The sequence below is a fragment of the Musa acuminata genome, chromosome BXJ2-6 (assembly GCF_036884655.1).
Source record: "Musa acuminata AAA Group cultivar baxijiao chromosome BXJ2-6, Cavendish_Baxijiao_AAA, whole genome shotgun sequence".
NCBI lineage: Eukaryota > Viridiplantae > Streptophyta > Magnoliopsida > Zingiberales > Musaceae > Musa > Musa acuminata.
The window spans coordinates 31,315,129-31,342,262 of NC_088343.1; the positions used below are offsets into that span (position 1 = coordinate 31,315,129).

Genomic DNA, 27,134 nt, shown 5'->3' on the forward strand with positions numbered 1-27,134 from the left:
TCACAAGGATTATAAAATTTGTTAGAGAATAATTTTTTTGACTATGACCTATAGGATCCTAATATTACTAAAAATAAAAAAACTCATATGAATAAGAATATACAGAAAGATACAAAAGTCATCTACATGCTACAACAAACAATAGATGAGCATCTATTTATTTCTTATCAAAAGTATCTTCTATTATGAACAAGTGTGATCTTATGGTGAAAATCTAAAAGATCAAATTGTAGTAGAAAAAGTTTTATGGAGTTTATCTCCAAATTTTAACATTATTTCAATAGCTATAAGCTATAGAAGAAGCGAAAGATATAAGTACATTATTTATTGATGAATTAATGTGCTCATGATAGAACCCCACAGGAATTCTATGTAAATTGATCTTTGAGGGAGATCACTCCTTGGAGCGCTCTAGGGGTTCCACCCTCCTAGAAGTCAGTCAAATGACTGCAATTGTAGATAGATCTTATTCCCAAAGATATGAAAGCTACATGCTTATATAGGGCTCCAAACCCTAGCCCTAGGGGCTGCTTCCTAATTAAGTTACCCCTTTTGCCCTTAACCTTAACCAACCAACCCAGTAAAAGGGGGTGACGGCTAGAAAGCCCAAAGGCCCAAATATAAACCCTAGCCACTCTTGTTTATAGGATAGAGGCAGCTAGGTGGGGTTTATTACAATCTCACAAGGTTTTATTAGTTGCTTCTTGGTTGAATAGGACCCAACCCTGCTAGGGTCCTATCAGCTCCCTTTTAGTTAATGAATAAAAAGTAAATAAATATTCATATAAAACTTCACAATATGCTCTTCAAATGAAAATAGATCAACCAAAAGAAATATTTAGAAACCAAATCTGGAGGGAGAGATCAAAATAATAATGGTTATGATTAATCAAATGAGTGTCAGAGAAACTCGAATAAAGGTAACAAAGAAACTCATCGATGTTTTATTTGTAAAAAAATTGGATATATTGAAAAGAATTATTGGTACAAAAATAACAATCCAATTGTTCCTCTACGCTCTTATTGAAAAAAAATATGATCATCTTGAAAAATACTATTGGAATAAAAATCAAATAAATTATCATGAGAAAAATATAGATGGAAAAAGGGATGAAGAAAATATTTTCTTTATAACATCTGATAAAAAATATTCTAAATCTGTTTGACTTTTGAACAATCGATGCAGCAATTATATGACAATAGACAAAGGTTCATTCCAAAGGCTTGATGATTAAGTCAGATCTATAGTATATATGGGAAATAACAATAAGATTCAAGTGAAACGAAAATGAACAATTGCTATAAACACCAAATCTAGTAAAAAATTTATTAATGATGTATTGTTTATTCCTAGTTTAAAATAAAATATCATTAGTATAGGATAATTGATGAGAAAAATATATTATACTATTTTTTATGATAAAAAATACTTGATTTATGATAAGAAAATTAGAAAATTGATAGCAACTATGAGGATGACAAAAAACAAAGTGCTTCCCTTATTATTTTTAGATTTCTCCTTACATGCTGCTGATGAATTGACATTATGACATAAAAGTTACGATCATTTGAATTTTTATTGATATATACAAATTATCTATATGTCGAATCCTATAAAATTCAAATAGATAAGAAGATGTCTTAGAATAAGACTAAAGTTGAAGAAAATTATGATGAGAGCGATGAGGAGCTATAATTCACGAAGCGAAAAGTTTCGAATTATGTTCCATCTACTGTTAATAAACCTGTTACAAAAACTATTAAAAAGGAGAGTGCTAGCAATGATGAAGATGAGGTATGACAACTCTCAAGAAAGTTCTGATGATGAACATTCAAAAGGACAACAAGCTAAGAAGTCTTAAGTATCTAAAGCCAATAGTGGTTCTGATGAGTCTTTCAAGGAAAGTGAAAATGAGCAACCATTGAAGATTCCAAAAAAGTTTAAAGATGGAAAAATGATAGATGCAGCATCCAAGATCAGTTTGCCAATACCTTAACAAAAGCTTTGGCGAAAGAAAAATTTTATTTGGAAGACAACTTCAAGTTACAACTATTTGAATTTAGGAGGTGTGTTAAGATTAATTCAAATAGCTAGGATTAGATAAAATAAAAAAATAAAAATTTAGATTTAAATGAATAGATAGAATGAAAAGATTTATTAAGATATGATAAATTTTGTTTATTATTTTAAGAAACTTATACTCTTATCTTTCATTATACTCCGAGTTTTTTCATTGTATGTCTTTTCTTTTCTAGATTACTCTGCTTGTCCAGTATTTAGTTGGTTGGCTATATGTCAAAATATATTTTCATCTGTTATGGCGATTTGTTGATTAGATGGGAAGCCAACGTGCTAAAAGGAACTTTGGAAGCGAGTTAGTGATTTTTCATTTTTATTACTTAAATAATTATTGAGAAAAATAAACTGAGGCAACTAGTCCAGTTTATTTATCACATTATTTTTAATATATATTGAACAACTTGATTGCATTAACCAGTGTTTAAGATGCATGGTGTCAATGTTTCGTGAACATCACGATTATGACCATTATTTACTGTTGACGGAGAAAATGTGTTGAAACAGCACCAGCTTGACCATTCTAGAAGCTGTTAATATATGTATTTCATGTTTGCATTCAGTAGTGTGTTTTAGCTTATTTTTTGCCTATTTTTTCTGTATTCATCAAACCTGATCATTTTTTCGGAGTTCTGTAGTATGTTGCTTGGCTTTTGTTCTTTTCGAACGGCTAAAACTGGACAACTTGGGCTTGCTAAGACGTTTGTGTTGTTCTGATTTATGCCTATGATGCTAAATGTCTGGAGACTGCCAGGTTTTGAAGATAATAACTGATGTCATTATTGGGCTAGGTCATGAGATCTAGGATGTTGATAATAATTAATGTCATTATTAGCCTGATGACACTTTGAGGTTTTATCTTATAATTAATTCAAATATAAAAAAGGATGAGGTTTGGGCGGTTCATTGTGGTGTTACTCCAACAAGCAAATAAGTTGTTTTGGTGACTTGAACCCTAGCCACGTAGCTTGCCAAAGAGCAACCTACACCATGATTTCCTTGCCCACTGAATTCAAGTTTTTGCAGGGTTTAGGCCAGAGCAGATGATAGCTTGTGGAACCCTGTGTCCGAGTGGACGAGGATGATATGCTTCGTCAGTGGTGACCTATGCAACAGTTTGGGAGAGACCTATGGACCTCCAACTGGGATTCATGATGATGCTATATTAGTCTTGGATTGGCTAGGACTTGGAGAGCCATGGTCTTTAAGTCTCGTACTGAGCTCCTCTCCTTGAGGCACCTTTTCAAGGTTCACCCTAGGCCTAAAACTGTGCTGGCCTTAGCTCAGAGTGAACAATACTTTGCTGGTCTCTAGGCTTGGATTAGTGATGGAAATTTGCATCATTAGCGAGAAACATTGATGTTGCTAGGTGAGTTATTGTCGTATCAGTTCGGTGCCGACTAGATTATTAGAGTGAATGTTAAATTATTTTTTTTTTCCTAGAATGTGTGATTTTGTTACTTTTGTGTGTCTTGTGTGATTTGAAATATCGTATTGTATCAATATTTTGATATTTGTCGATACGATATGATATATCGTTCGGTATATATATATATATATATATATATATATATATATATATATATATATATATATATATATATATATTATATATAATATTTTTATAAAAGGTGATTCATGTATCGATCAGTTGACGGACTGATACGTACCGTCCGATACAAATGATATTATTTGAAACTGAATACCTTACCGTTAATATTTATGGATTTTATCCTAGATCTATATGAATGTCTTGTTGCCTGCTTGATGTTGATGTACTTTGGATCTTTAATTTTTTGTTTTCTTTTGTTTTTCTAAGCATGGCTAATATATCTAGCAGGTTGGAGATAAGTAGCATTGGACGACTTAAAGTAACCCATTATGCATGAAAGTCAACTTGACTGAACTCATTGGTGGGGTTCGTCATTTGAGGATTGTTTGATATCTCAAAGTAGTCAAAATGGTGAAGTTCACGGCAGAAGAGCTCCGTGGTAATCATGGACATGAGACATGTCTGTCATTGCACAAGTGGATCATGGTAAGAAATTTTGAATCGTTTGCATAGTTTAAATTGTTATGATAAATTTGGAAACCTATAACTATCTGCATGGTTTTTGTGCCCAAAAAAAGTTGCAGACTGCATTTGCCAGCATCTTTGCCGCTGGGTTGGCAGATGAATATGTAATGAAGATTTGTTGAGATTGATCTTTTAATTGATTTTTTTGCCATCTTATTTGTTATTGTTTATGGTTCACCTTTGTGCCTCCTAGTGTTGGTATTTTACATTTATTGAAGTATTTTAACATCTTAACTGTTTGAGTTGTTATAGAAACCTACATTTTAGCATAAACTTGTATCGATTTTGAATAACCATATAAGCTATAGAATGATGTGATTTTGGGATTCCATATATGAAGTAGCTTAATACAAATTTATGTTGTCTCTGAACATCGACATATGTTCATGGTATATGCAGGTAAGTAGTCTACTCTCACTGATTGTCTGGTTGCTGCTGCTGGAATCATTGCACAAGAAGTTGCTGGGGGTGTCAGGATGACTGATTACCCGCCAGGATGAGGCTGAACGTGGTATGACAATCAAATCTACTGGGATCTCTCTTTTCTATGAGATGACTGAGGAGTCCCCGAAAAATTACAAGGGTGAGAGAAGTGGAAATGAATGTCTCATTAACCTCGTTGATTCGCCCTGGGCATGTTTGACTTCTCTTCTCCGAATTACTGATGGTGCGTTAGTCGTCGTAGACTGTGTCGAGGGCGTTTGTGTCCAGACCGAAACTGTTGTTAGACAAGCTCTGGGAGAAAGAATTAGACCTGTATTGACTAGATGGATAGGTGCTTTTTGGAGCTTCAGGTTGAAGGGGAGGAAACCTATCAGACCTTCCAACGTGTTATTGAGAAGGCTAATGTTATTATGGCTACCTACGAAGATACTCTTCTTGGTGATGTACAAGTATATATCCAGAGAACCTGTATGAGGGTCCTCTTGATATTATATATGCCAATGCTATCGGAAATTGTGATCCGGAGGGCCCTCTTATGCTACATGTGTCTAAGATGATTCCTGCTTCGGATAAGGAGGGCAGGTTCTTTGCATTTGGTAGAGTGTTCTCTGGCAAGGTCGCCCCACTGGCATGAAGGTTCGTCTCATGGGGCCATAGTACTTACTATGTATGTACCAGGTCGGAAGAAAGACTTGGTATGTGAAGAGTGTCCGAAGAACTGTCATCTGGATGGGTAAAAAACAGGAGTCTGTGGAGGATGTGCCATGTGGAAACACAGTGGCGATGGTTGGTTTAGATCAATTTATTACCAAGAAGAATGCCACCCTGACAAATGAGTAGGAAGTTGATGCGCATCCCATTAGGGCCATGAAATTATGTGTCTCCCCTGTTGTACGTGTTGCTGTTCGATGCAAAGTTGCATCGGACCTTCCCAAACTTGTGGAAGGGTTAAAACGCCTTGCCAAATCTGATCCCATGGTGGTGTGTACGATAGAGGAGTCCGGTGAGCAAGCACATCGTTGCTGGAGCTGGGGAGCTTCACCTTGAGATATGCTTGAAAGATTTGCAAGAGGATTTTATGGGAGGGGCAGAAATTGTGGTGTCTGACCCAGTTGTTGTGTCCTTCCGAGAAACTGTGCTTGAGAAATCATGTCGGACGGTGATGAGCAGCAAAGTCACCGAACAAGCACAACCGTCTTTACATGGAGGCACGGCCCATGGAGGAGGGACTCGCTGAGGCAATTGATGAAGGGCGTTATCGGTCCAAGAGATGATCCAAAAGCACGTTCTAAGATCCTGTCAGAGGAGTTTGGTTGGGATAAGGATCTCGCGAAGAAGATTTGGTGCTTTGGTCCTGAGACCACAGGTCCTAACATGGTTGTTGTCGATATGTGTAAGGGAGTTCAGTACCTTAATGAAATCAAGGACTCTGTTGTTGCTGGTTTCCAGTGGGCATCGAAGGAAGGAGCAGTGGCGGAGGAAAACATGCGTGGGATGTGTTTCGAGGTATGTGATGTTGTTCTGCACGCTGATGCTATCCATAGAGGTGGTGGTGGGCAGGTCATCATCCAGACTGCGACAAAGTGTCATCTATGCGGCCCAGTTGACAGCCAAACCAAGGCTTTTGGAGCCTGTGTACCTGGTGGAAATCCAGGCTCCCGAGGAAGCCCTTGGAGGTATTTATGGTGTTCTTAACCAGAAGCGAGGTCACGTCTTTGAAGAGCTTCGGAGGCCAGGCACTCCACTCGGCAACATCAAGGCTTACCTACCGGTCATCGAGTTTTTTGGATTCTCGACTGCTTTGCGAGCAGCCACATCGGGCCAGGCATTCCCCCAATGTGTGTTTGACCACTGGGACATGATGTCTTCCGACCCACTGGAGCCCGGCTCACAGGCGGGGCAGCTGGTGAGCGACAACCGCAAGATTGTATTATCTAAATTGTGTTTTAGGTTGATGCTTTAGACATGTTATTAGATTTTCTTTGAACTGGTTGGTAGATACATCAATTGAAACTAGTCCAACTGAGATGCTGAGCGAATGCTTTTAGATGGAAATCTTGATGAATGAACAAATGATGGAGAAATGGTAATAGCCTGCCTGCTTGTAGATGGGCTGCAACATCGTAGATTTCCTTTGTTGCACTGGTCTTTTTGAGTCAGGCTGATGTAAAAACCTTCTTTTTGTTCTTCACACTCCAATTAGCCTAAGATTATGGATGCAATGTGCTACATAGGCAATCTTACATTCAGGGAACATAGAATATAACATGTCCGTCATCACTACCTGGCGACAAGTCCTGGGTGGGCCGCCATTTTGGTGAGTTATTCATCGCCTTAGAATAGACCCTTCCCATACTCTTGATCGACGTTTTTGTAAAACGCTTCTTTGAGTCTTTATATAGGTCGAATCTTTTCTTGAAACCCTTTCGACTTGGCTATCTACAACTTCACTAAACAATCCATCTTTCCAACTTATTTAGTAATTTGTCTCATAACAAAGGCATGGGTCAACTCATACATCAAATTTTTTATCCATGTTGAGTTAATCAATCCCTCTTTTTTTCTCTTTTTTTTTTTTTTGAATTGAGGTTGCTAACCAGGCTTGTTTAAACTTTTGACTTGAAACTTTCTAAGTGAGGAGGAGACCAAAGTTAGGTGCATCAAACAGTGTTTTCTGGGCTCCTTGACTTGAAAACCTAACTCATGACTAAAAGTCGATGTTTCCTTCAAACCATGTGTCGGGAGCATGTACCGAACCAGATCCATTCAATACTCAATCAATTTTCTTATATAAATATAAAGTATATAATCGAGTGATTAGAATCTACATCATACCTACAAATGTCTCTCTTTATACTATTAGTCTTATTTATATATGAATTTTTAAAAAATAAAAAAAAATTCTAACTTTTGGTTTTTCTTGCATAGCATCGAAAAAGCATCTTTTTTTCAAAAATAATTATTTTGCCCCTTTCGGTCATCATCCTTCGTCGCGCCTCCACCCTGTACTTAGTAATCCCACTCGTTAGGCCTCGTTCTCCCATCCACTAATCTCTTACCCATCCATGTCTTGACTAGTAGGCAACATCAATTGCCCCCCTCCCCTCCCTTAGCTAACTGTGCCTCCACGCACATGTTGGCAAGCAATATCCCCACGCCCCGCCCCCTTTCTCACTTAACAATGTCACTTGCCTCCTCCCTTGCCCGCATCACCTATGTTTTAACATGCAAAATATCCCTACCGACTACCTCCTCTCCTCTTCTAGTCGTATACGCTTTCACACATGGGCTGGAAACCCCGACCACCCCCTCTCTTCCCCTAGGAGCCTATACTTCAATATAAGTATTGTGACCAACCACGATGAGGGCCAACAGGAGGGCAAAGACCGACGAGCTAAACATGGGTGGAGGCACGACTAAGGCTACGATTGTGATAGAAAATTTTCAAAGTTACAGAGGCAAACATGATCTTTTAATATAGCTCTAAGTGATATAAATTCACCGTAAGAAATATATTCTAACTTGATTCCGAAAATCACTCCATTATGATATAATGATTCAAATGATCGATCTATTAGGATATAATGCTGACGTGATAGGTATCATTGGCTTACTTTATTTGGGGCTTGAGACATTCAGAATATGATTCACAAGTTAGGCTTTGATTAATAAATAATGTAATGTTCCTCATTTTATGTATACATGTATAAGTCCATTAGTAATTTTATCTTACATATAATATTTAAATTTTAAAACTTATACTTATCATTTATTACTTCTATATATATATATATATATATATATATATATATATATATATATATAGTCTCTCTCCCTTGATTTCTTCCCTCTCAGCAGTACAAATATGCACTTGTCCTGTCTACAAATGCTATATGCCTTTTGACATTACCGGGAGGAGTTGGAACTGGAATCCAAGACCATGAGAGTCCGCTTCAACCTCATGAAACGGGAATGAATACCTGAAGCCGTGTCTACAGATGCTCTCGGGTATGATGATGTTCTCGAGATATGTTCATCTTATAATAGCCTGTTTCATTTATATTGTGTGCATAATTTGTGGTTTAGCATGACTTGTGTGCCTTTAAAGTGTAGAAAATAACATGCATTTGGTGTTTCAGCATCAAAATTAACATGCCTTTTGACAACCAACAACATCAGAAATGCTGCTGCTTACATCATCTTCTGAAATATGTTCACAATTAATCACATCTTAACATTTCTCTGCAGGATGGGTGTCATTTTTCCTGGGGGGATACGACATGGTGCAACCACGTCTCACTCTCCGCGTAATCTTGTGCGAGGAGGGGACAGGAAAGGCTAGCTCAAGAGGAGACGACGGGGTAGGCAAACCGGGCACCACGAGTCTCTGCCGGACCGCATCACACTGCAGCTATAACGAGGCAAAGACTGCAACTGCAATGCCCACAGAGTTACCGAACAACACCCACTACTTGCTCTTTTCACAGGTGACAGCGACCATGCAGACTCATGAAGCAGGAAGAAGACGATGATGGAGCCCAGAGAGAGAGAGAGAGAGACCATGCAGACTCATGAACCAGGCTATAATCCACTGCCCATCTGCACTCACCTGGTGCAGCCAAAACTCATTTGCGATCTTCAAGTTGGACCAGCAGATCAGTGCAGGGAAGCTGCAGTCGGTAGCGGACACATTCTCTGTATCTTTCTTTATGTGCATGTACCGTTTTGTGAGGAAAGCAGAAACCCATATACCTCTGAGCTTTCACCTTCCTGTGGGAAATCGCACAGTGTCTTCTTCCCAGCCTACCCGACCTTGAAACTGAGCTTTGATGAGTTCTGGGACATTGCAAACAACATATAGCACGAGTCTAATCGCTGCTGTGGCTTACACACTAGTATGGGCTGAAAGGAACTTTACAGTTCAATCATGATGCAAAAACAATAGATAGAGCCTTACTTTGGTTGCTAGGCTTTACTCAACAAATCACAAGCAGCAAGCAATAAATAGTAATTGCATCAGGGCACTACCACTCTGATGTTGCAATACCAAGTTCATCATCAACTATGCCAATACTTTCCAAACCATGTGTGTGTAATCAAGGAAATGGATTATTGATAAGATATAAGAAACCAAGAAGAGCATACATTCAATAATTCAAGTCATCGACTGGCATTTGATCAAGAAAAGGAAGGGGGATAAAAAATCAACAACTTCAGATGGACTCGATATTCCTGCTCCTTCACCAGATTATTACCCTATGGTCATTTTCCAAAACCGTTTAGTAGAGAAGTTTTACGTTTCCATTTGTAGGGGGGAAATGAGCTGCATGTGGTAATCGATGAACTACAGGCCCTGATCAATGAGGTAATCACCCAACCTCTCCACGACCATGTTGCACTGTCCTGGAGTCATTGGCTCGTCGTAGATGCCAAAAATCAATGCTTGGTTTGTCTTCTTCACAGTGATGCCTCCAGATCCCTGCCGCCGGAAAAGAAAATTAATTGCTTTACAAGTTAATACCTCAATGTAACTCTGATCTGAAGGCTTCTTAAGATAACAAGTGTTGTAGCACAGGGAAAACTATCGGGCAGGCCTATGTTTGTGCTATGATATATAAGTATGACAATGGAAATTCCACCATAGCAAGCTTTGCACTCTTTTCAGTTTACCAAAGTAAAGCAGTCCAAGGAAATAGAAGATGAATTCTATTAAACGTAGTCATGAAAATTTTCTCACCTCACAGAAACTACATTTTGATAATAATCGTTCGACAAGGCACTTCCACACCTCCAAAAGTTGTCATGGAAGAACTAGCTACCATGGATATACATACGACAAACTTTTTAACCGTAAGATTCAGAGTACAGGATTTATAAGAAATGAAACAAATTCTCCATCCCTAAACTGTGAACTCCTGAAGTATCATCAGTAACAGTGAACATTGATGGAAGTGGCAGCCGCAGGATATATGGCTAGTGGAAAGCAGTAGCATAAGGGTAAAGACAAGAAATTAAAAGGACCAAAATGTCAAGCCAATGATTTCAGCTCAACTCAATATATAGTGCTGAGATCAAGAGCAGACATCAAAGTAAATTTTCTAGATATTACAAGTTTATGCCGTTGGAACAAACTCAAGATGTGACAAAAACCGAACTCTCAACACTAAACAACATGGAATTGATCCGTCAAAGAAGGCATCTCATGAAAAAAAGTGCAAATAAAACATAAACTCGGTCATCATAGGATGCTATTACCACCAATTATCATAATAAAGAAAATTCATCTCTTGTCATATGTCTCACATTAACAAAATTCTAATAGCCTCCTCATGCACAAACGATAATGCAGATGAATTTAATTAATTCAAGCCTGTCAACATGAAGAAAAATTGCAATACTTCGTATTTAAATATCTTATGTGCAACTACGAGGCCACCGAGAATATTCGAATCCACTACAAGCAAACAATCCAACACATATGATAAATTTGTAGAGATTATCATCATCCTAAATCCTAAAGGAAGCTAGGAAAGTTTGCAGCATGAGCTACAAGATATCAAAAATATTCAGAAATAGCATGATCACCTTCTTTCCACGGATGACAGCTCCAGGCTCTCCTTGAATGACCATGTACTTTGTCGATCCAAGAAATAAGCCAATGGGGGCAAGTGTTCCAGGTTCATTGAAATCATTTATGATATTGGTGATCTCCTCAGGCTTAAACTGACCGACGGCAGTAAATAGAAGCATCACTTTATAGAATGGAAGAATAACAACGTGCAAAGGAGAGCAATTCAAGCATTCATATGGCATTATGTTAGCAGACAAATCTTGTCCGTGGAGTTATTAGTCGCCTGCTTTGGTTGGATCACCAGATGAAATCAATCAGGAATCATGGATAAAATATTAGAAATATTTTACCACATGTTAATAAGCATGGATCTGATGAACTTCCATAATTCTACGAATAAGCAACAAATATTTTACAAAACCGGTAACCATTGGATTCTAATGCTGGCATACTGATAATAGAAGATCCAATAACTGGGGTTGTGAGCATAAACATGAATCTAGATTCTAACTCTGGCATGGTGGGCAGAACTGATTGAAAGAAGAAGACCAAATGCACAAAATCAGATTTTCAAAATTATGAAAGAAATTCCTGGAAAAGAAAAATTGTCATTCAAGATCGTACCAATTACTACTATCCTCCTTAATTTCAACATTTAGAATTAACAAATGTGACCAAACATCGATCTTTCAGCATTGCCAACATAGATAATATTGTATATTAACAAGATTTATTCTTTCCAACAAGTCGGCATGCTGCGCTATTTCATGCAAGTAAATTTCTTGGAGATTCATAGTATCACATCTGATTAGATCAAGTCAGAAAATCATACTTATCCACATCCCATCTTCAGAACTTGAATCACTCGTCAACAACATAGCAAGCCGAGACATCATATTATAGCAGATGACTCAAACACCCAACAAGATCAGATCAATGCTTCATGAAATGGCTTGATCGGGATCGAGATAAACCTGGGGAAAGGACGCGCTCTGCGCCCAGACGCTGCCGTCCTGGCCGACGATCGCCGAGGCGGTGAGGTGGCGGCCCTCGATCTCGCACATCAGGTGGTCATCGACGTATGTTTGCCACGACATCGCGTCTCTCGCTCTCGCTCTCTCTCTCTCTCTCTCTCTCCTTCGTCTTATTCTTTGGCTTGCGCTCATTCGTGGGCTCGCCCGCGCTTTAAATTTAGTGCGGGGTGGGAAGGCGAGGGAAGAGCGGATCTCAAGTGCTCGCTCCACCGCCCATTCAACCCGATTGAAGACGTGCCCTTCCTTCATGTCCGGCTTTCGCGATTGCCGCGATCTCTCCCTCCTCGGGGCGTAATTTTTCGCCCCCAAGATTTATGTGTAATTACCGAACAGGACCCGACGAACGTCGAAAGGGCAAGTCTGACGGTCGTGATCGGATGTCCGACGCTTGGGACCCACGAGATAGACGGTGGAGAAGGGAGGAACGCCTGGGGTCAATTTCTTCCTCCACAGGCGCACTTTTTTTGCCCACGGATTTAGCCCGAATTACCTAATTGAATACGCGTGTCCTTTAACGGTCCTGATCGGGTATCGAGCGTTCAGGGCCCACAAGATCGACGGCGGAGAACGCACGTCTAGTGACGCGATAAACTCTTTCGGCTTCGAATTGCAAGCAACCGTCGCTCCTCGTGTGGGTGCCGACCTCTCGTTCTTGGTTGAAATTTAAGATCGCAAATGGTGACGTAATTTCTATGATCTTCTAATTCTATCTTTCTTTACAAAGTTATAATTACATTTTTTTAGTTTAGCTAAAAAAGGGACAGATGTAAAATTACAAAGAAAATATTATCTAACAATTTTTTAAAAAAATTAAGTTTTTTTTTTAATTTCATATATTTTAATTTGATAAAATTATATATATATATATATATATATATATATATATATATATATATATATAATCTTCACTTGTGTGTGTTTGATATATTTGTCTTGAGTTTTTTTTATATATAAAGGTAAGTGATGAAGTTGAGATTTAAATTCATACATTTTTAATAAAGAAATATTAAAATTTTTATTAACTAAACTAATTAATACCTCTCATTTATCATTTATCTCGAATTACTTTGTTATGGATGGAGAAGGGTTGACCCGCCAGCAGGCCATCTCCGGGTGTCTGATCAATTAGGTTGGGTCGGAACGAGATCATCCAAACTGGTCAAGTCTTGCAGTTGTGACTTGGTAAGGTCAAATCATGCTTACGACAAGATCAGGCTCAGTCAGAGGCACCAGTAGATGAGCCATTTTTCCTGCCTTGCCTTCGTCAGATGAAGCACAAAGTTTGCAAGACTTCACGTCTTTGACTTCTATATAATAATAATAAGTCATGCTTTATGGAGAGTAAACATTGATGCAATTTTTCTTTTTTTTTCTACAAACTATAAAATTAAGATTTTTTAAAAAAATAAATAGATAATGAAGATGAAAATTCGAAACCTTGGATTTTAAATAAATATAATATGATACAGTCAATAGAAAAAACTAAATTATTATTATTAAGTGATAGAAGATAAAATTCGAACTCAGGACTTAAGTAAGTCTAACACCTTGAAATTGTATGTTTTCTGCATCCAATTGTGACTGCTTGTACTAGATTTAATCAAATATTATTTTCTTCCTCTAAGGAGAAAGAAAGAGATACAAAAAAATAAAAGGATTGAACATGAGGTAATAGAGACATCATTAATGTGGGAATTCATGTGAATAAATGCACTAAAAGGTGGCCGCTCGGGGATAAATCATATAAAACATTTAACTAGTTTAGGTACAACAGGACCAGCTATTGCAATCGTTACTAGTTAATGTCCAATGCCGACCAAACATGGTTCAACATCAGATTGTATTGACTGCTATTATAGTATTGGAGTATGATCACAAATTAGAGACAAGAGGGACATGGATCGGGGCGGCCCAATCCTTGGCATCCATCATCTATGCCTTCATCCTTGTAGGCTAAGGATGGAATCCACATATATATTATATATTATATGTACACAGCATTTAGCCATTTATTCCGCACCAAAGGGATCAACCTCCCACCACCCATGCCATGTGCCATGGTTTTCAACTAGGAGATCCCGCTGGGGCTCCCCCTCGCCTGCTTGGGACCTCCTCCATGCAATCCTGAGCATCCATCCACAGTGGACACCAAGTTATGATTGGGTGGGTAACCCTGACAGATGCTTGAGACCTGGATAGATGCTTGAGACCTGGATAGATGGTGGTGAGAAGTAAGAATTGATGAATTCGAAAGAAATGTGACATGTGTAAAGCATATATTGGTCCTTTCCTAATAGTTTAGTTTTTAAGACAAATATTTAAGACGACATTAAAACAGATCATGAATTCAAATCCTATATCGACACTTGTGTTTAGTTCATGTTAATCATATTAGATGTTATTAGAGAGAGGTCAAAAGTAAGTTTGACATTAGTACATACTTTTTTCTTTTTATCGGATTTATAAAATTAAAAATAGTTCATGTAATAAACAAGAATCAGGGAAGGAAAAACTTTTTTTAGGCTTAATTCCACAGGTTTGATAAATCTTGTTGATAGCCAGACTAAACCTAGCCGGGAGGAAGAAAAGAAAAAGGTTGAGGCTGCCCTGCCCTACTTTTGGTGACTAGAAAGCTCAAGGAGACAAGGGAATTTGTCTTCCACAGCTTACACTGCTATCTTTGTGGGACAAAAGTAATCTCCCAGCTGACCCACCCTAATCCCACCAGTCTAAGAACAGAAGATGTCAGCAGAATAAAAGCCATTTTAGACAGATGGCTCATACCCATTACAAGGAGACATGCCCACTAAACTTGTCTGTCCCTACACAGTGTGAAGTGGTGGTCAAAGGCAGAATGAGACCGAAAAAGAGAAAAGAGATAGGCATGAAAGGATATGGATGAATCCTACTCATAGGAACTTATCCATTGCCACCCAAGTATTAATAAGATAACGTGGAATGCTCGAGACAAGGAGAGACCATGTCAAAAGGAGCACCACCACCACATGAGGTCCGGAAGTCACATGATAGGTCTGGCTTTCCTAGGTATGGAAATTGATAACGCTGATGAGCCATTGATTTAAATTCCATCCACATATTTTATACTAATAAGCTACAGTGGTCACCATTAAAATAACCACAAGCACATAGAAATGTTCCCTGGTGGGATCAGATCTATGAGCTATATATCGTGGCATACCATCTCTAAGGGGTTAAAAGAGATCAGGTAGAAAGAAAGCATCCACTGCATCACCTCCCTCAAACCATCTCTAAGGTTTCCCTCTGCAAGAGTGGACATGGTTGAAGGTCTCAAGCAAAGATGTCATGGAGTTTACTTACGTCGTGACGAAGACGACGAAGAGCTATTCGATTCTGACCCCTTCTCCAGCAACTCCGATGATGAAGATGAAACGCCTTCAACTCCAGATCCTTCGTCGCTGTCACCCCACCTGAGTTCTGATAGACCTCTGTATGAGTTGCCTTCACTAATGGAGCAGCTACCTATCAAGTGAGTCTGTTAATGATCTGAAAAGATGTATGAACTCTTAATGGAAGTAGGAAATAGATACATTAGACTAACTTGCAATTGGATTTGGGTGATGTAGGAGAGGGCTGTCCAAGTACTACCAAGGCAAGTCACAATCATATACATCGCTCTCTGTGGTTAGCAGCATTGAAGATCTGCCCAAGAAAGAGACTGCTTACAGAAGGAAGATGAAGGCATGCAGGAGCTATGCTGGCGGAATGGATGCAAGCCATAAGTCTGCTCATTCTCCTGGGCATTGCAGCAAAACCATATCGAAGAAGGTTGTTCCCAGGGTTACTTCTTGTGCTTCTTTGATGTCCAAAAGCAGCAGCAGTAGCCTTCTTTGTAGCAGCAAACCACCTCGCATTCCTGTACATAAAAATCCATGTCCACATTAAAATCCTTCAGATTAGAGCAATTTTTGTGTTTTGTTTTCCGTGTCTCTTGTGGTTATCAGGGTTACGTCTTGTACTTTGATGACAAAAAAACAGCAGTAGTAGCCTTTTTTTGTTTTTTGGAGCAAACCACCTCTAATTCCTGTGCATAAAAGTTCATGTCCTCATAAAATCCCTTGCCATGTAATGTTTCAGTTCAGAGCAATTTTGCGTTATGTTTTCCATGTCTCGTGGTTATCAGGGTTGCTTGTTGTGGTTCTTTGATATATGTCCAAAAGCAGCAGCAGTAGCCTTCTTTGTGGCAGTAAACCAACTCTAATTCCTGTTTATAAAAATCCGTGTCCTCATTGAAATCCCTTCACATGTAATGTTTCAGAAAAGAGCAACTTTTGTGTCATGTTTTCCATGTCTCTTGTGGTTCTTGATATCAGAAAGATGCAGAGCAGGAGTATTTGAGGTAAAATTCTGTTTTGATAATTAGAATTTATGGTCTGGAGAAAGTAAATCTCACCTCTGTTTTTGGAGAAGCATGTTGCTCCTCCAAAAAATACCACTTTGGATTCACATGCTTATGTAAAGAGCTAATGTTCAAATTGAAGGCCCCTTTCAGGCTCATCATTGGACTTTCAGCAACCAACACGACCATCATGAAAGGAAAATTGACTTGTTCATGATGGGACTTTATGCCTTTAGCCCAGATGTTAACCTAATTGTGCACTGCATTTTACACAAGTAAACCATTCCAAATAAATAATTAATTTGCCTCAACTCAGTTCCATTCCCACCAATCAATTGCTTCCCATTTTGGATGCTGAGAATATGAACTTCTAAATATGGCAAGAGTTAGAATATGGAATTCTATCATAATACCATGTTCTAATAAAAAAATTGTTTGACGCTATAAAGGTTTTAAATATCGGTTTTGTTGAATCTCGAATTTTGATGATGAAATCAATTGGTAAATTATTTGATCTAATCCATGTGTTGAGATAAGTGCGCAGGATCAACTACGATAGCAGTAAGGCATAAAGCAGCTGATAGGCCGGAGTCGACGACTCGAACGATATACCGGGAGCTCACCGAGAGTTCATCGAGAGATCACCGGAAGCACGCCGAAAGCTCGTCGGGAGATCGCCGGAAGCACGCCGGAAGACTAACCGAGAGTTGGTCGGGAGTTCGTCGGAAGATCGTCGAGTGAAGAATCAACGTACCGGACCATGCTTGCCTTAATCGTAGTTAGAACAATAATTAGAGTTGATTTGGGAGGTAATCCCATCAACTCTGTTAGGGCCAACTGGGCTCGAGTTGGGCTGGTTTAGGCCGAAGTCAAGGCCCAACCAAGATGCTGAATTCTTGGTCGGCGATGGCACCGCCTGGAAAGCAACACCCCATGTGGTCTGGGCGGTGGTACCGCCAGAGCTCGGTCTCTGAGCTCTGTCAGGCGGTGGTGCCGCCCAGACTAAGCGGTAGTACCGCCCAGTGTCAGGTGTCAGGCGTTGGTACCGCCCAATAATGACGGTGGCACCGTCAGGACCCCGAAAATCCGAGATTAGACACTTTTTTGCTCCATTTTTGAAGCCATTAGGGCCTATAAAAATCCCACCATTTTCTTCATGAAAGGTCACGAAAGCATTAAGATAATCTTGAGTTGTTGGGGTGTAAAAGTGTTGTAAACAAGTGCTAGAGTTCTCCTCCTCCCTTTCTAAGTTTTGAGATCATTCAAGAGATGTGTGAGACTTGTAAGGGTTCTCTCTTAAACCCGTGAAAAGGAGAAAGCGTTGTAAGAGATGGTTGGTCTTCGCCTATTGAAGGAAGGCCTTTAGTGGACGCCGGTGACCTCGACGGAGGAGGAATCCGAAAGTGGATGTAGGTCACAAAGACCAACCCACTATAAATTCTGGTTTGCTTTTCAATTTGCGCAAGTTTCATTACTACAAGCTACATTACCTTCTTACTGCCTTCTCTACACTCACATACGCTTTCAAGTTAAACTCCTTACGAAACGATTTTCGTCGAAATCGATTTTAATCGAAACGTAGACTTTTGAAATCGCAAAAGTTTTATGCTGCACTAATTCAAACCCCCCCCCCCCTCCCCCCCCCTCTTAGTACCGCTCTTGATCCTAACATGTTTGATACTACTTTCGAGAACCAGGCATATTGGTGTGCTATATCGGATAATATGTCAACCATTACCATTTGATAGAAAATATATTCACTTCAATCATAGCTTGACAAATGACAACACAGTCAACAAAGGGAGGACAGGGCCTTGATCAATGATTGAGCCACATAGATATTATTCCAATATAAAATTCTAAAAAAATATTCTACTTATGCCTCATAATATTCCTCTCAGTGAAACAACAAGAAAAACTTTTCGTATCACAGTAATCAAAGTGAGTTACTATTTACTAAAAACTTTCACTCCATTTCGATATTGACTTAAGCCTCAGAGAGACCACATTGAGAATCCCATCCGACCTTGGTCTTTGTATAGGTCGACATCTAGTTGAGCATCCGAAACCTTCTCGGCTCTGCCTGCAGATTTCTTGCAGAAGCAAACCCGAACCAAGTCGAGCTGATTCGAACATCATCGACATATCTCACATCATATTCGAAAAATAACAAAGCTTAGGCCATAGAGCTTCTTACTCGATGCTTCAACCACAAGAAGGCGTATTTAAACTAGCATTTGTAGTTGGTTTTTTTTTATCAGATAATGTCTGACCAATGTTGGCAATTGTCAATGAATTGCACATGAATGCTTGATGAGAAGACTAGTCAAGATTTAGAAGTGGCATATCTACTAGAAGACTAGTTCAGATTCTAGGATTCTATCCTCAGCACAAGAAGAGTAGTCATCTAGGTTGTTCAGCTGATGTTTGTGGAATTCTGTGAAAGTTCTGTACTTATTGGTTCAGTCTGAGAAGTGAAGGCCCCAAAGGTGAAGTCCTCATTGAGGTTTTTGGAGCTTGTGTTTGTAGAATTCTCTGAAGGGTATGTGACTTCTGCTTCAGCATGAGAAGCAAAGGTGCCAAAGACTTAACTTTGGATGGTAAGCCTGTGTTTGGTACCAAGAGAAGGTCTATAATTGAAGAAGATGAAGCAGGAAAAGCAGGTTGACAGGCAAAAATATCAATCTTTTCCTGCATTACCAATGCGAGATGTTGAAAAGAATACCAATAATGCTTGCCGACTAAAACCACATTCATTTGCTCTTAGCACTTTCTGTAAATTCAATTCAGGGTATGATGCTGGTGAAGAAAATAACAATATTTTATAATTGAATAATAACATTTTAACAGAAAACCTCAACCTGACCGTGAGGATCTGATGTTGGTCACCCACTAAGCTTTCTCCATATGAATCCCGTTGGTTGGTGTTTCCATCAACAGAACCTGTAAAATCAAGTAGGTGGATGGATCATCATAAAAACTTCATAGACACACTTGAATAAGATTTCTAATGGGTATAAGATAATTTAATTCTGTTTAGCGGATCCAGTAAAATCAAGTGGGTGAATCATTATAAAAAGTTCATAGACAATCAAATATTAGCATCAGAAGGAAAAGAAAGAACTTCTGCGCGAAGACAATCAAAACTTTTGTAGATAAAAAAGAACGAAGTCTAGGGTTTCACAGTTACAGAGCAAAGAGAATCGTTCATCGTTCTTACCGTCGTAGGAGCGAGTAAGAGGAACGAGATGAAGGGCGATCGCAGGAGTCAAATCAAAACCTGGCAGTAGACGGTGGTATATAGAAGCGAGAGAGAGAGAGAGAGGGGATGAGTCGTTGCGAAAGACGGTGCCGCCTTGTTTAAGTGATGTCTTCCTCATCAGAGATCAGACGGTTATCGATCACCGAGCGGGTCTCTTTGTTTTGTTGTCGTAGGGTTGGTTCACCCAGGAAACTTCCGCGGTGATGCGTCGTCTTATGGATCCAAAGGAGACCCAATACCTATACTCATCAGCTCGGAGAGGTGACGCGGACCCTGAAAATTTAAGATTTTCTCAGGGGTCGGATCATGCCAATCGGATCGGAAACACGGAGTTGGATTCGGATCCCTGTGTGAGCTCTGTCTATGTCGGATTCGAACTAGTCGTGGGCATGGAAACCCGATAAGCTTTGGTGGGCTTTCGTTCGTTTTGGGGTCCCATTTCATTGCCACCCGCATGCCAAATTGTAATGATTATTTGATAAAGAAAAATATTCTGTTTTAGTAACTAAAGCCTAATTTAAATTGTTTCAGCTTTTTTTTCTCATTAGCAGAAAACAAAAAACTTGATGTTTGCCACATCTGTTGCTTATGTATTATTTATTTGGTTAATCAATCATTTTTAAGTACGAAAAATATGTTTGCTAAAAAAATTAAGAAAATATTTTCTCATAAAACTAGTTTCTAGTTTCTAAATTACTCAATTCAAATGGGTTCAAACCGAACCGTTAAGGATCTAATTGAATTGAATTGATTTATGATTTAGTTTGATTAAGATAAGATAGGTCTAAATCAAAATCAATTTGGCCATATCTTACTAAATGGATTCAAAATCAATTAATTTAATTTAATTAATTAGTCTATAATTTTAAATAATTTAAAAATAAATCAATTTGATTCGATTGAGTTGAATCAGAATCTTAGTTAATTTGATAGACATAACGAGATTTGTGAAATTGAGCCCATATTATTTATGAAATTATAATATTAAAATTATTTCTAGGCCTAAATTGATTATCAATTTAAATCATGAGGTTTTTTTTTTATCTTCGGATTGGTTTGATTGATCGATTTGAATCGACAAAGGACATAGATTAATATTTTTTAAATTAAAATCAATTCAATTGAATCCAAACTAACTAATTAAACCATCAAAGAATACTTTGAATCAAAATTATTAATATTTTAAAAAAAATTAAATTATTAATGAATCAATTCAGATTGAATCGATTGTGGACAGCGCATCAACCATGCATTAAAAATTTGGCTTCCTAAATAATCTCGGTCATAGGTTATTTAAAAGAGACATCGAGATAACCGGATAGACTGGTGTGCTGTATAACCGTCCATATGATAGAGGCAGCTAGTCTTATAATTGCTCATGTGGGGATACTAAGAATACAGTATAGGTGCTTATTAGAAAATGAGTTCACTAATTGATCCGTTCACGGAATACTAGATGGTTGATGATGCCTTATTATCATACAGTGATTCCGCAGTCCTAGTAGTGTATCTTGTCCTTAGACTTGAGACGCCAAGGATATCCTATATAAGTACATCACTTTTTGATACCGAACTTACAAGTTTGGAAGTTCCAAATCTAGTATAACTAGTTATTAAGAGTGGCAGCCAACCTTACGAGAGCTATTGAGTGTCAATGGATGATCATCTGCTCTTGGTATCATGAGAGAAATATCTTATGTATTCTTGCTTAAACAAATCCTTGGCCAAGGTCGGATTAGGAGAGAAAGAGTTATCCAAGAGAATCCGATTAGAGCGAGACTCGAGAAGAAACCGTATGAGCCTAATATTACCATGTCCGCTATATGATCTCTGGGATATTAGATAGATGAGGGACTATAGGTATACGGTAACTGATAATAGATTTGTCCAAAGGATTATATTCCCTTGTATCGTTTGGGGACTACGACGTAGTGGCCTAGTACGTCTGTAGTCGATGAGTTGAGTAAATTATTATGGATATAATAATTCATTGAGTTAGAAGGAGTTCTAACAGGTATGACTCACAACTAGCTCGATATTGGACCTAGAGGGTCAAACACATATAGTAGGTGTTGCGACGAGTAGAGATTCGGATATGAAATTTCATATTCGTTGGAGCCCTTATCTTATTGGATATCCAATAAGCTCCTCAATTATTGGATCTCATAGTTGAGATTCAAGAAGAGCTAATAAGAGATTATTAGGTAGAGACCCAATAATCTAAGAGGTTTGGGTAATTGGATGGAGATTCAATACCCAATAGGGCATGATCCATTAGGGTTAACCGTGGACCTCTATAAATAGGAGGGAACTATAGGCTGGGGCTTCTCAATTGCTACCTCCTATTCTTCTCTTCCCTTCTCCTCCTTACATAGTTATTAGGAACGAGTCGGCACTAAAATGGGGGAGGGGGGTGAATTAGTACAGCGGATAAAATTACCGGTTTGAAAATCTTCATTTCGATTAAACCCGATTCCGACGAAAATCATTTTGTAAAGATATTAACTTGAAGCGTGAAAGCAATAAGAAGGTAAAGTAATTTGCAGTAAATGTAAATTGCTTAAAATGAAATGCAAACTAGTTTATAGTGATTCGATCGTCGTGACCTACTCTATTGATTCCTCTTTCATCGAGACCATCGGCATCCACTAACGATCTTCCTTCAATGGGTGAAGATCAACTACCCTTATAACTCGATTCTCTTTTTGATTGGTTCAGGAGAGAACCTTTACAACCCTCACAGCCTCCTATCTTAAACTTCTCTAACACAAGTTTGAGATGAGTTCACATAAGATTATAATAGCGTTTTCTTTCTTTTTCACTCTCAATTCTTGTGTAAGTTAACCAAGGATAAGAGGGGTATTTATAGGCCCAAGTGGATTCAAACTTGAAGCCTAAAAAGATCTCATCCCGGGTTTCCCGGGTCCTACTGATACTATTGCCTATGCTGGGTGGTACCACCGCTTGTGTTGGGCAATACCATCACCTGCAGCACCGACACTGGGTGGTACCACCGCCTAGTCTGGCGGTACCCCCGTCGGACAGTTTTGGAGACTGAGTCTGAGTGTTACTACTGCCTAACATAGTCTTGGAGATTGTACCATGATGATTCCACCTATTGGGTCACTGTTTGAGCCTTCGACTTAGCCCAACACGACTCAAATTTAAGCCCAATTGGCCCCTAATTGAGTTGGCCCAATTCCAACCTAATTAAATGCTAACTACGAATTTTAAGGTATACACTAAGCTAAATAAGTCTGGTAAGTATATGTTTCTTCCAGCGATCTTCCGGTGAACTTCTGACGATCTCTCGACAATATTCCAATGGACTCCCGGCAAGCTCCTAGACTTTACGATGATCTTCTTGGCAAGTTCCGACGAGCTTCTTTGGTAAGCTCCTGGACTTCTCGGTCAATTTCGACAGAACTTCCGACGAATGTCCGGACTTCCGACGAACTCTCGAACTCCCAACGAAATCTCATTCTTGACTTCGGGACTTCATTTTGCTTTATGCCTTGATCACTATCGTAGTTAATCCTACACACTTAAAGCCTACTTTAATCTAGATAATTATTATAAAGCAAATCAAATATTGTCGAGCATATCATTGGTTTATCGGTGCTTCTTCCGAATCTTAGGCATATCGTCCTCTCTTGTGACCTATTACCCAATCGGTCAATTGACCTCCACAACTCCAATATCATTGGCGCAATTTCTGCTCTTCTTGGCCTGATGCTTGAACTCATGGCCCAAAGCCTTTTACTGATATGTCGACCGATCCTCCGACTTGATGTCCAATCTTCTGACATATTTCACTCCGGCCCAATATGATTCTTCCTACTTTAATTGTCTCTCCCGGATCGAAGCTTCCTACATCACTCAAAACGCAGATCAAGTCATAAACATTATTCATTGGTTTCATCATCAAAATATGAGATTCAATAATCTCTCCCATTTTGATGATGAGAACTAATTGATGACAGAGTTAACCTTAACTCCCCCTATCAATATGTCGTATTGATAGAACTCTTAGATTCAAAAATCCAAGCAACATTTCATCATAAAATCATGCATAATCAAATTTTTAATACATTATTCCATGCATGATCAACATTATAACTTCTCCACTTTTGTTATAAAAAAAAATGAGAAGTGAATCTAGCTAGTTTTTGAGATATGCAAGTTTCACAATATACAAGCTAACAATTTTTTTTTATCACTTTACAACATGCCTAATCACCAAATAATCATTAATTTTAAAAATATGCAAGATTGTAAATTTTGCAACTTTACACTTTTGTTTTTTAAGATAGACAAGCTAGCAATTTTTTGTGATGTTCAAGATAGCAAATTTTTTCTTCTCTTTTGAGAAGCATAATTTTTGCTTTCTTGAACCATCTCAAATATTGCTAGCTTAAGAACTTATGCATGGCTATTCCTTTGGTGTCATGATCATATGAAATTTAAATCAAATAAGTTATAAAATATAAATAAATTGAATTGACCAAATCTCGATCAAAAATTACTAATCATTATATTAAATAATTTTATTAAACATAATTAATCTAATTTTATCATCATAAATATGTTAAATATATAAAATAAATATTAAAAACATAATTTTGATTTTCAAATTATAATAAAATCATCATTAGATACACTAATCACATGATTAACATGATTAATTACCCACTAATTATTTCTCTTTCAATAATATAAATATGTCAAACACGTATTAAAGACATTGAATTGATCTAAAATTGATCAAATTTTAATTAAATCATCATTAAAATGACTAATTATAATATTAAATAATTTTAATAAAACCTAACTAATCCTATTTTACCATCATAAATATGTGAAATATATAAAATAAGCATTAAATACATAATTTTGAACTAATATGAGTTAAATTACGATAAAATCATCATTAGATACACTAATTACCTGATTAATATAGTTAATTATTCACTAATTACTTCTCCATCAATACTATAAACATGTCAAATACCTTAATAAGTATTAAAGACATTAAATTGACCTAAAATCGATCAAATTTTAATTAAATTATTATTAAATTAACTAATTATAATATTAAATAACTTTAATAAAACGTAATTAAACTTATTTTATCATTATAAATATGTGAAACATATAAAAGAAGCGTTAAATATGTAATTTTGATCTCATATAGTTTAAATTATGATAAAACAATACACTAATTATATTATTAACATAGTTAATTACGTTATTAATTACTCTCTTTCAACATTGTCAAAGTATTAAAGATATTGAATTGATATAAAATCAATCAAATTTTAATTAAATCATTATTAAAATAACTAATTGTAGCATTCAATATCTTTAATAAAACCTAATTAAACTTATTTTACTATATAAATATCTTTCAATATTTAATATGCAAGAAATATAAATATTTGACCTATTACGTGTCTAATTTTGAATGAATCAATATTAAACACACTAATCATAATATTAAAGGTTTAATTTACTTTCTAATTAAAGAAAAAAAGAATATATACCTCTTGATTAGAAAGTTCTTCCTCTTAATCTTCTCAAATTAGCTTTGATTCTGTTAGGAACGAATCGACATTAAGAGGAGGGAGGGTGAATTAATATAGCGAATAAAATCACTAGTTTATAAAATTCGTTTCATAAAGATGCTTAAATTGAAAGCGTATGAGAGCATAGGCGTAGTAAAAGCACAGTAAGGAGGAGAGGTAGTTTGCTATAAAAGTTAATTGCTCAAAGTAAATACAAACTGAGTTTATAGTAGTTCGATCGTTATAACCTACATCTACTCCTGATTCCTCTTCTGTGAAGGCCACTGGCATCCACTATCGATCTTCCTTCAATAGACAAAGACCAACCACCTCTTTACAACTCTATTCTCCTTTTGATAAGCTTATGAGAGAACCTTTACAAGTTTCACATCTCTCTTAGAGTGAACTCTAAACTTTAAGAGGTCAAGGGGAACACTCAATACTTTTTAAACTTTTTAAACTCTTTTTTGTCAAGAATTCTATCCTCATTTCTACCCAATTCTTACTATCCTAAGCAGGAAGGAGTAGGATATTTATAGGCCCTAAATGGATTCATATTTGGAGCCCAAAATTTAAATCTCCAAGATTTCAAGGTATGGGCGGTACCACCACCTGCATCGGGCGGTACCACCATCTGCAGCCTAACACTGGTCAGTACCATCGCCCGACACACTATCATTGGGTGGTACCACAACCCAATTTGGCGGTACTACCGCCTGATAACCTCAGAGACCAAGTTTTCGAGTTTTCCAACTCATAGATGGTTCTACCACCAATTCTAACGGTGCCACCACTTGGCCTAACATTTGGGTCATTGAATGTACCTTCCAATGAGCCCAAATCACTCCTACTTTAGGCCTAATTGGCCTTTAATTGAGTTGGCATTGTTTCACACCAATACCAACTCAATTAGACCTAAAACCTACTTCGATCTAGATAATTATTACGAAGCTCATCAAATTTTGTCCGGTCATGTCATTGGTTCGACGCTTCATCCGATTTTTCGACGCATCGTCCTCTCTTATGGCCTATTGCCCAATTGGTTAGTTGACTTCCGTAACTTCGATTTCCTTGGCATAATTTCCGCTCTTCTTAGCTCGATGCCCGAATTCTCGGCCCGAAGTCTTCTACTGACGCACCGACCGATCCTCTGGCTCGATGTCCAATCTTCTGACACGTTCCACTCTAGCCTAACATGATTCTTCCTACTTCAATTGTCTCTCCTTGATCGAAGCTTCCTACGTCACTCAAAACGTAAATCAGATAAACACTATCAATTGATATCATCATCAAAATCTGAGATTCAACAAATTCAATTCATAAATTATTATTTTATAGAATTTAAAAGAGTGCAAATGTGAGAAATAGGAGTTTGAGATAGTTTAAGAGTTATAAGAGTGAAGTGAAGTGAAATAGGGAAGAAGAAGAGTTAAAAAACCTATGAGAATTGATCGTTAGAGTATTGTTACCAATCAATAATGGTTGATTTCGACCATTACCGAGCAATAACGGTCAAAATTAATCGTTGCCGAACTATACCAAGTGGTAATGATCGAAATTTCGATCGTTACCGGGCGATACAACCTTGTATCGTTCGATACGGGGTGATGTTAAGTGTTTTGCTTTGTAGCAAACGATCCATGTACCGATATGCTGTCGGTCCGGTACGTACTACCTATATACATATATTTTATTCAAAATTATAAACCTTAATTTTTTTATCTTAT

General features: G+C 37.7%; 1 protein-coding gene, 2 long non-coding RNA genes and 1 pseudogene across 4 annotated transcripts; 2 read left to right on the forward strand and 2 right to left on the reverse strand.

The window, feature by feature from the left end:
• The first annotated feature begins 4,527 nt into the window (after positions 1–4,527).
• Positions 4,528–6,627, forward strand: LOC135613581 (elongation factor 2-like; annotated as a pseudogene).
• A 3,069-nt stretch (positions 6,628–9,696) lies between these two features.
• LOC135613582 (profilin-1-like) lies at positions 9,697–12,465 on the reverse strand. The gene is made up of 3 exons (XM_065110604.1): positions 12,144–12,465; positions 11,184–11,321; positions 9,697–10,077 (listed from the first exon to the last, which is right to left on the reverse strand). Exons 1-3 carry the CDS (start codon positions 12,450–12,452, stop codon positions 9,943–9,945), a joined length of 582 nt encoding a protein of 193 aa, XP_064966676.1. The 5' UTR covers positions 12,453–12,465; the 3' UTR covers positions 9,697–9,942.
• A 1,447-nt stretch (positions 12,466–13,912) lies between these two features.
• On the reverse strand, positions 13,913–19,935 carry LOC135615247 (uncharacterized). 2 transcript variants are annotated; one of them, XR_010487937.1, is made up of 5 exons: positions 19,802–19,935; positions 19,443–19,524; positions 15,784–16,098; positions 15,543–15,704; positions 13,913–14,413 (listed from the first exon to the last, which is right to left on the reverse strand). It is a non-coding gene; the product is annotated as an uncharacterized LOC135615247 (long non-coding RNA). The 2 variants fall into 2 exon arrangements; XR_010487936.1 differs by lacking the exon at positions 13,913–14,413 and having other exon boundaries at positions 15,301–15,704.
• LOC135615248 (uncharacterized) lies at positions 15,572–16,352 on the forward strand. Its single transcript, XR_010487938.1, has 2 exons — positions 15,572–15,711; positions 15,809–16,352. It is a non-coding gene; the product is annotated as an uncharacterized LOC135615248 (long non-coding RNA).
• Positions 19,936–27,134: the final 7,199 nt, after the last annotated feature.

Coding starts and splice junctions, on each gene's coding strand:
- LOC135613582 (XM_065110604.1), bottom strand. CDS start 12,452: ATGAAGGAAGGGCACGTCTTCAATCGGGTTGAATGGGCGGTGGAGCGA. Junction 11,322..12,143: donor AGAGCGCGTCCTTTCCCCAG/GTTTATCTCGAT, acceptor GCCGTCGGTCAG/TTTAAGCCTGAGGAGATCAC. Junction 10,078..11,183: donor CTGTCATCCGTGGAAAGAAG/GTGATCATGCTA, acceptor TTCCGGCGGCAG/GGATCTGGAGGCATCACTGT.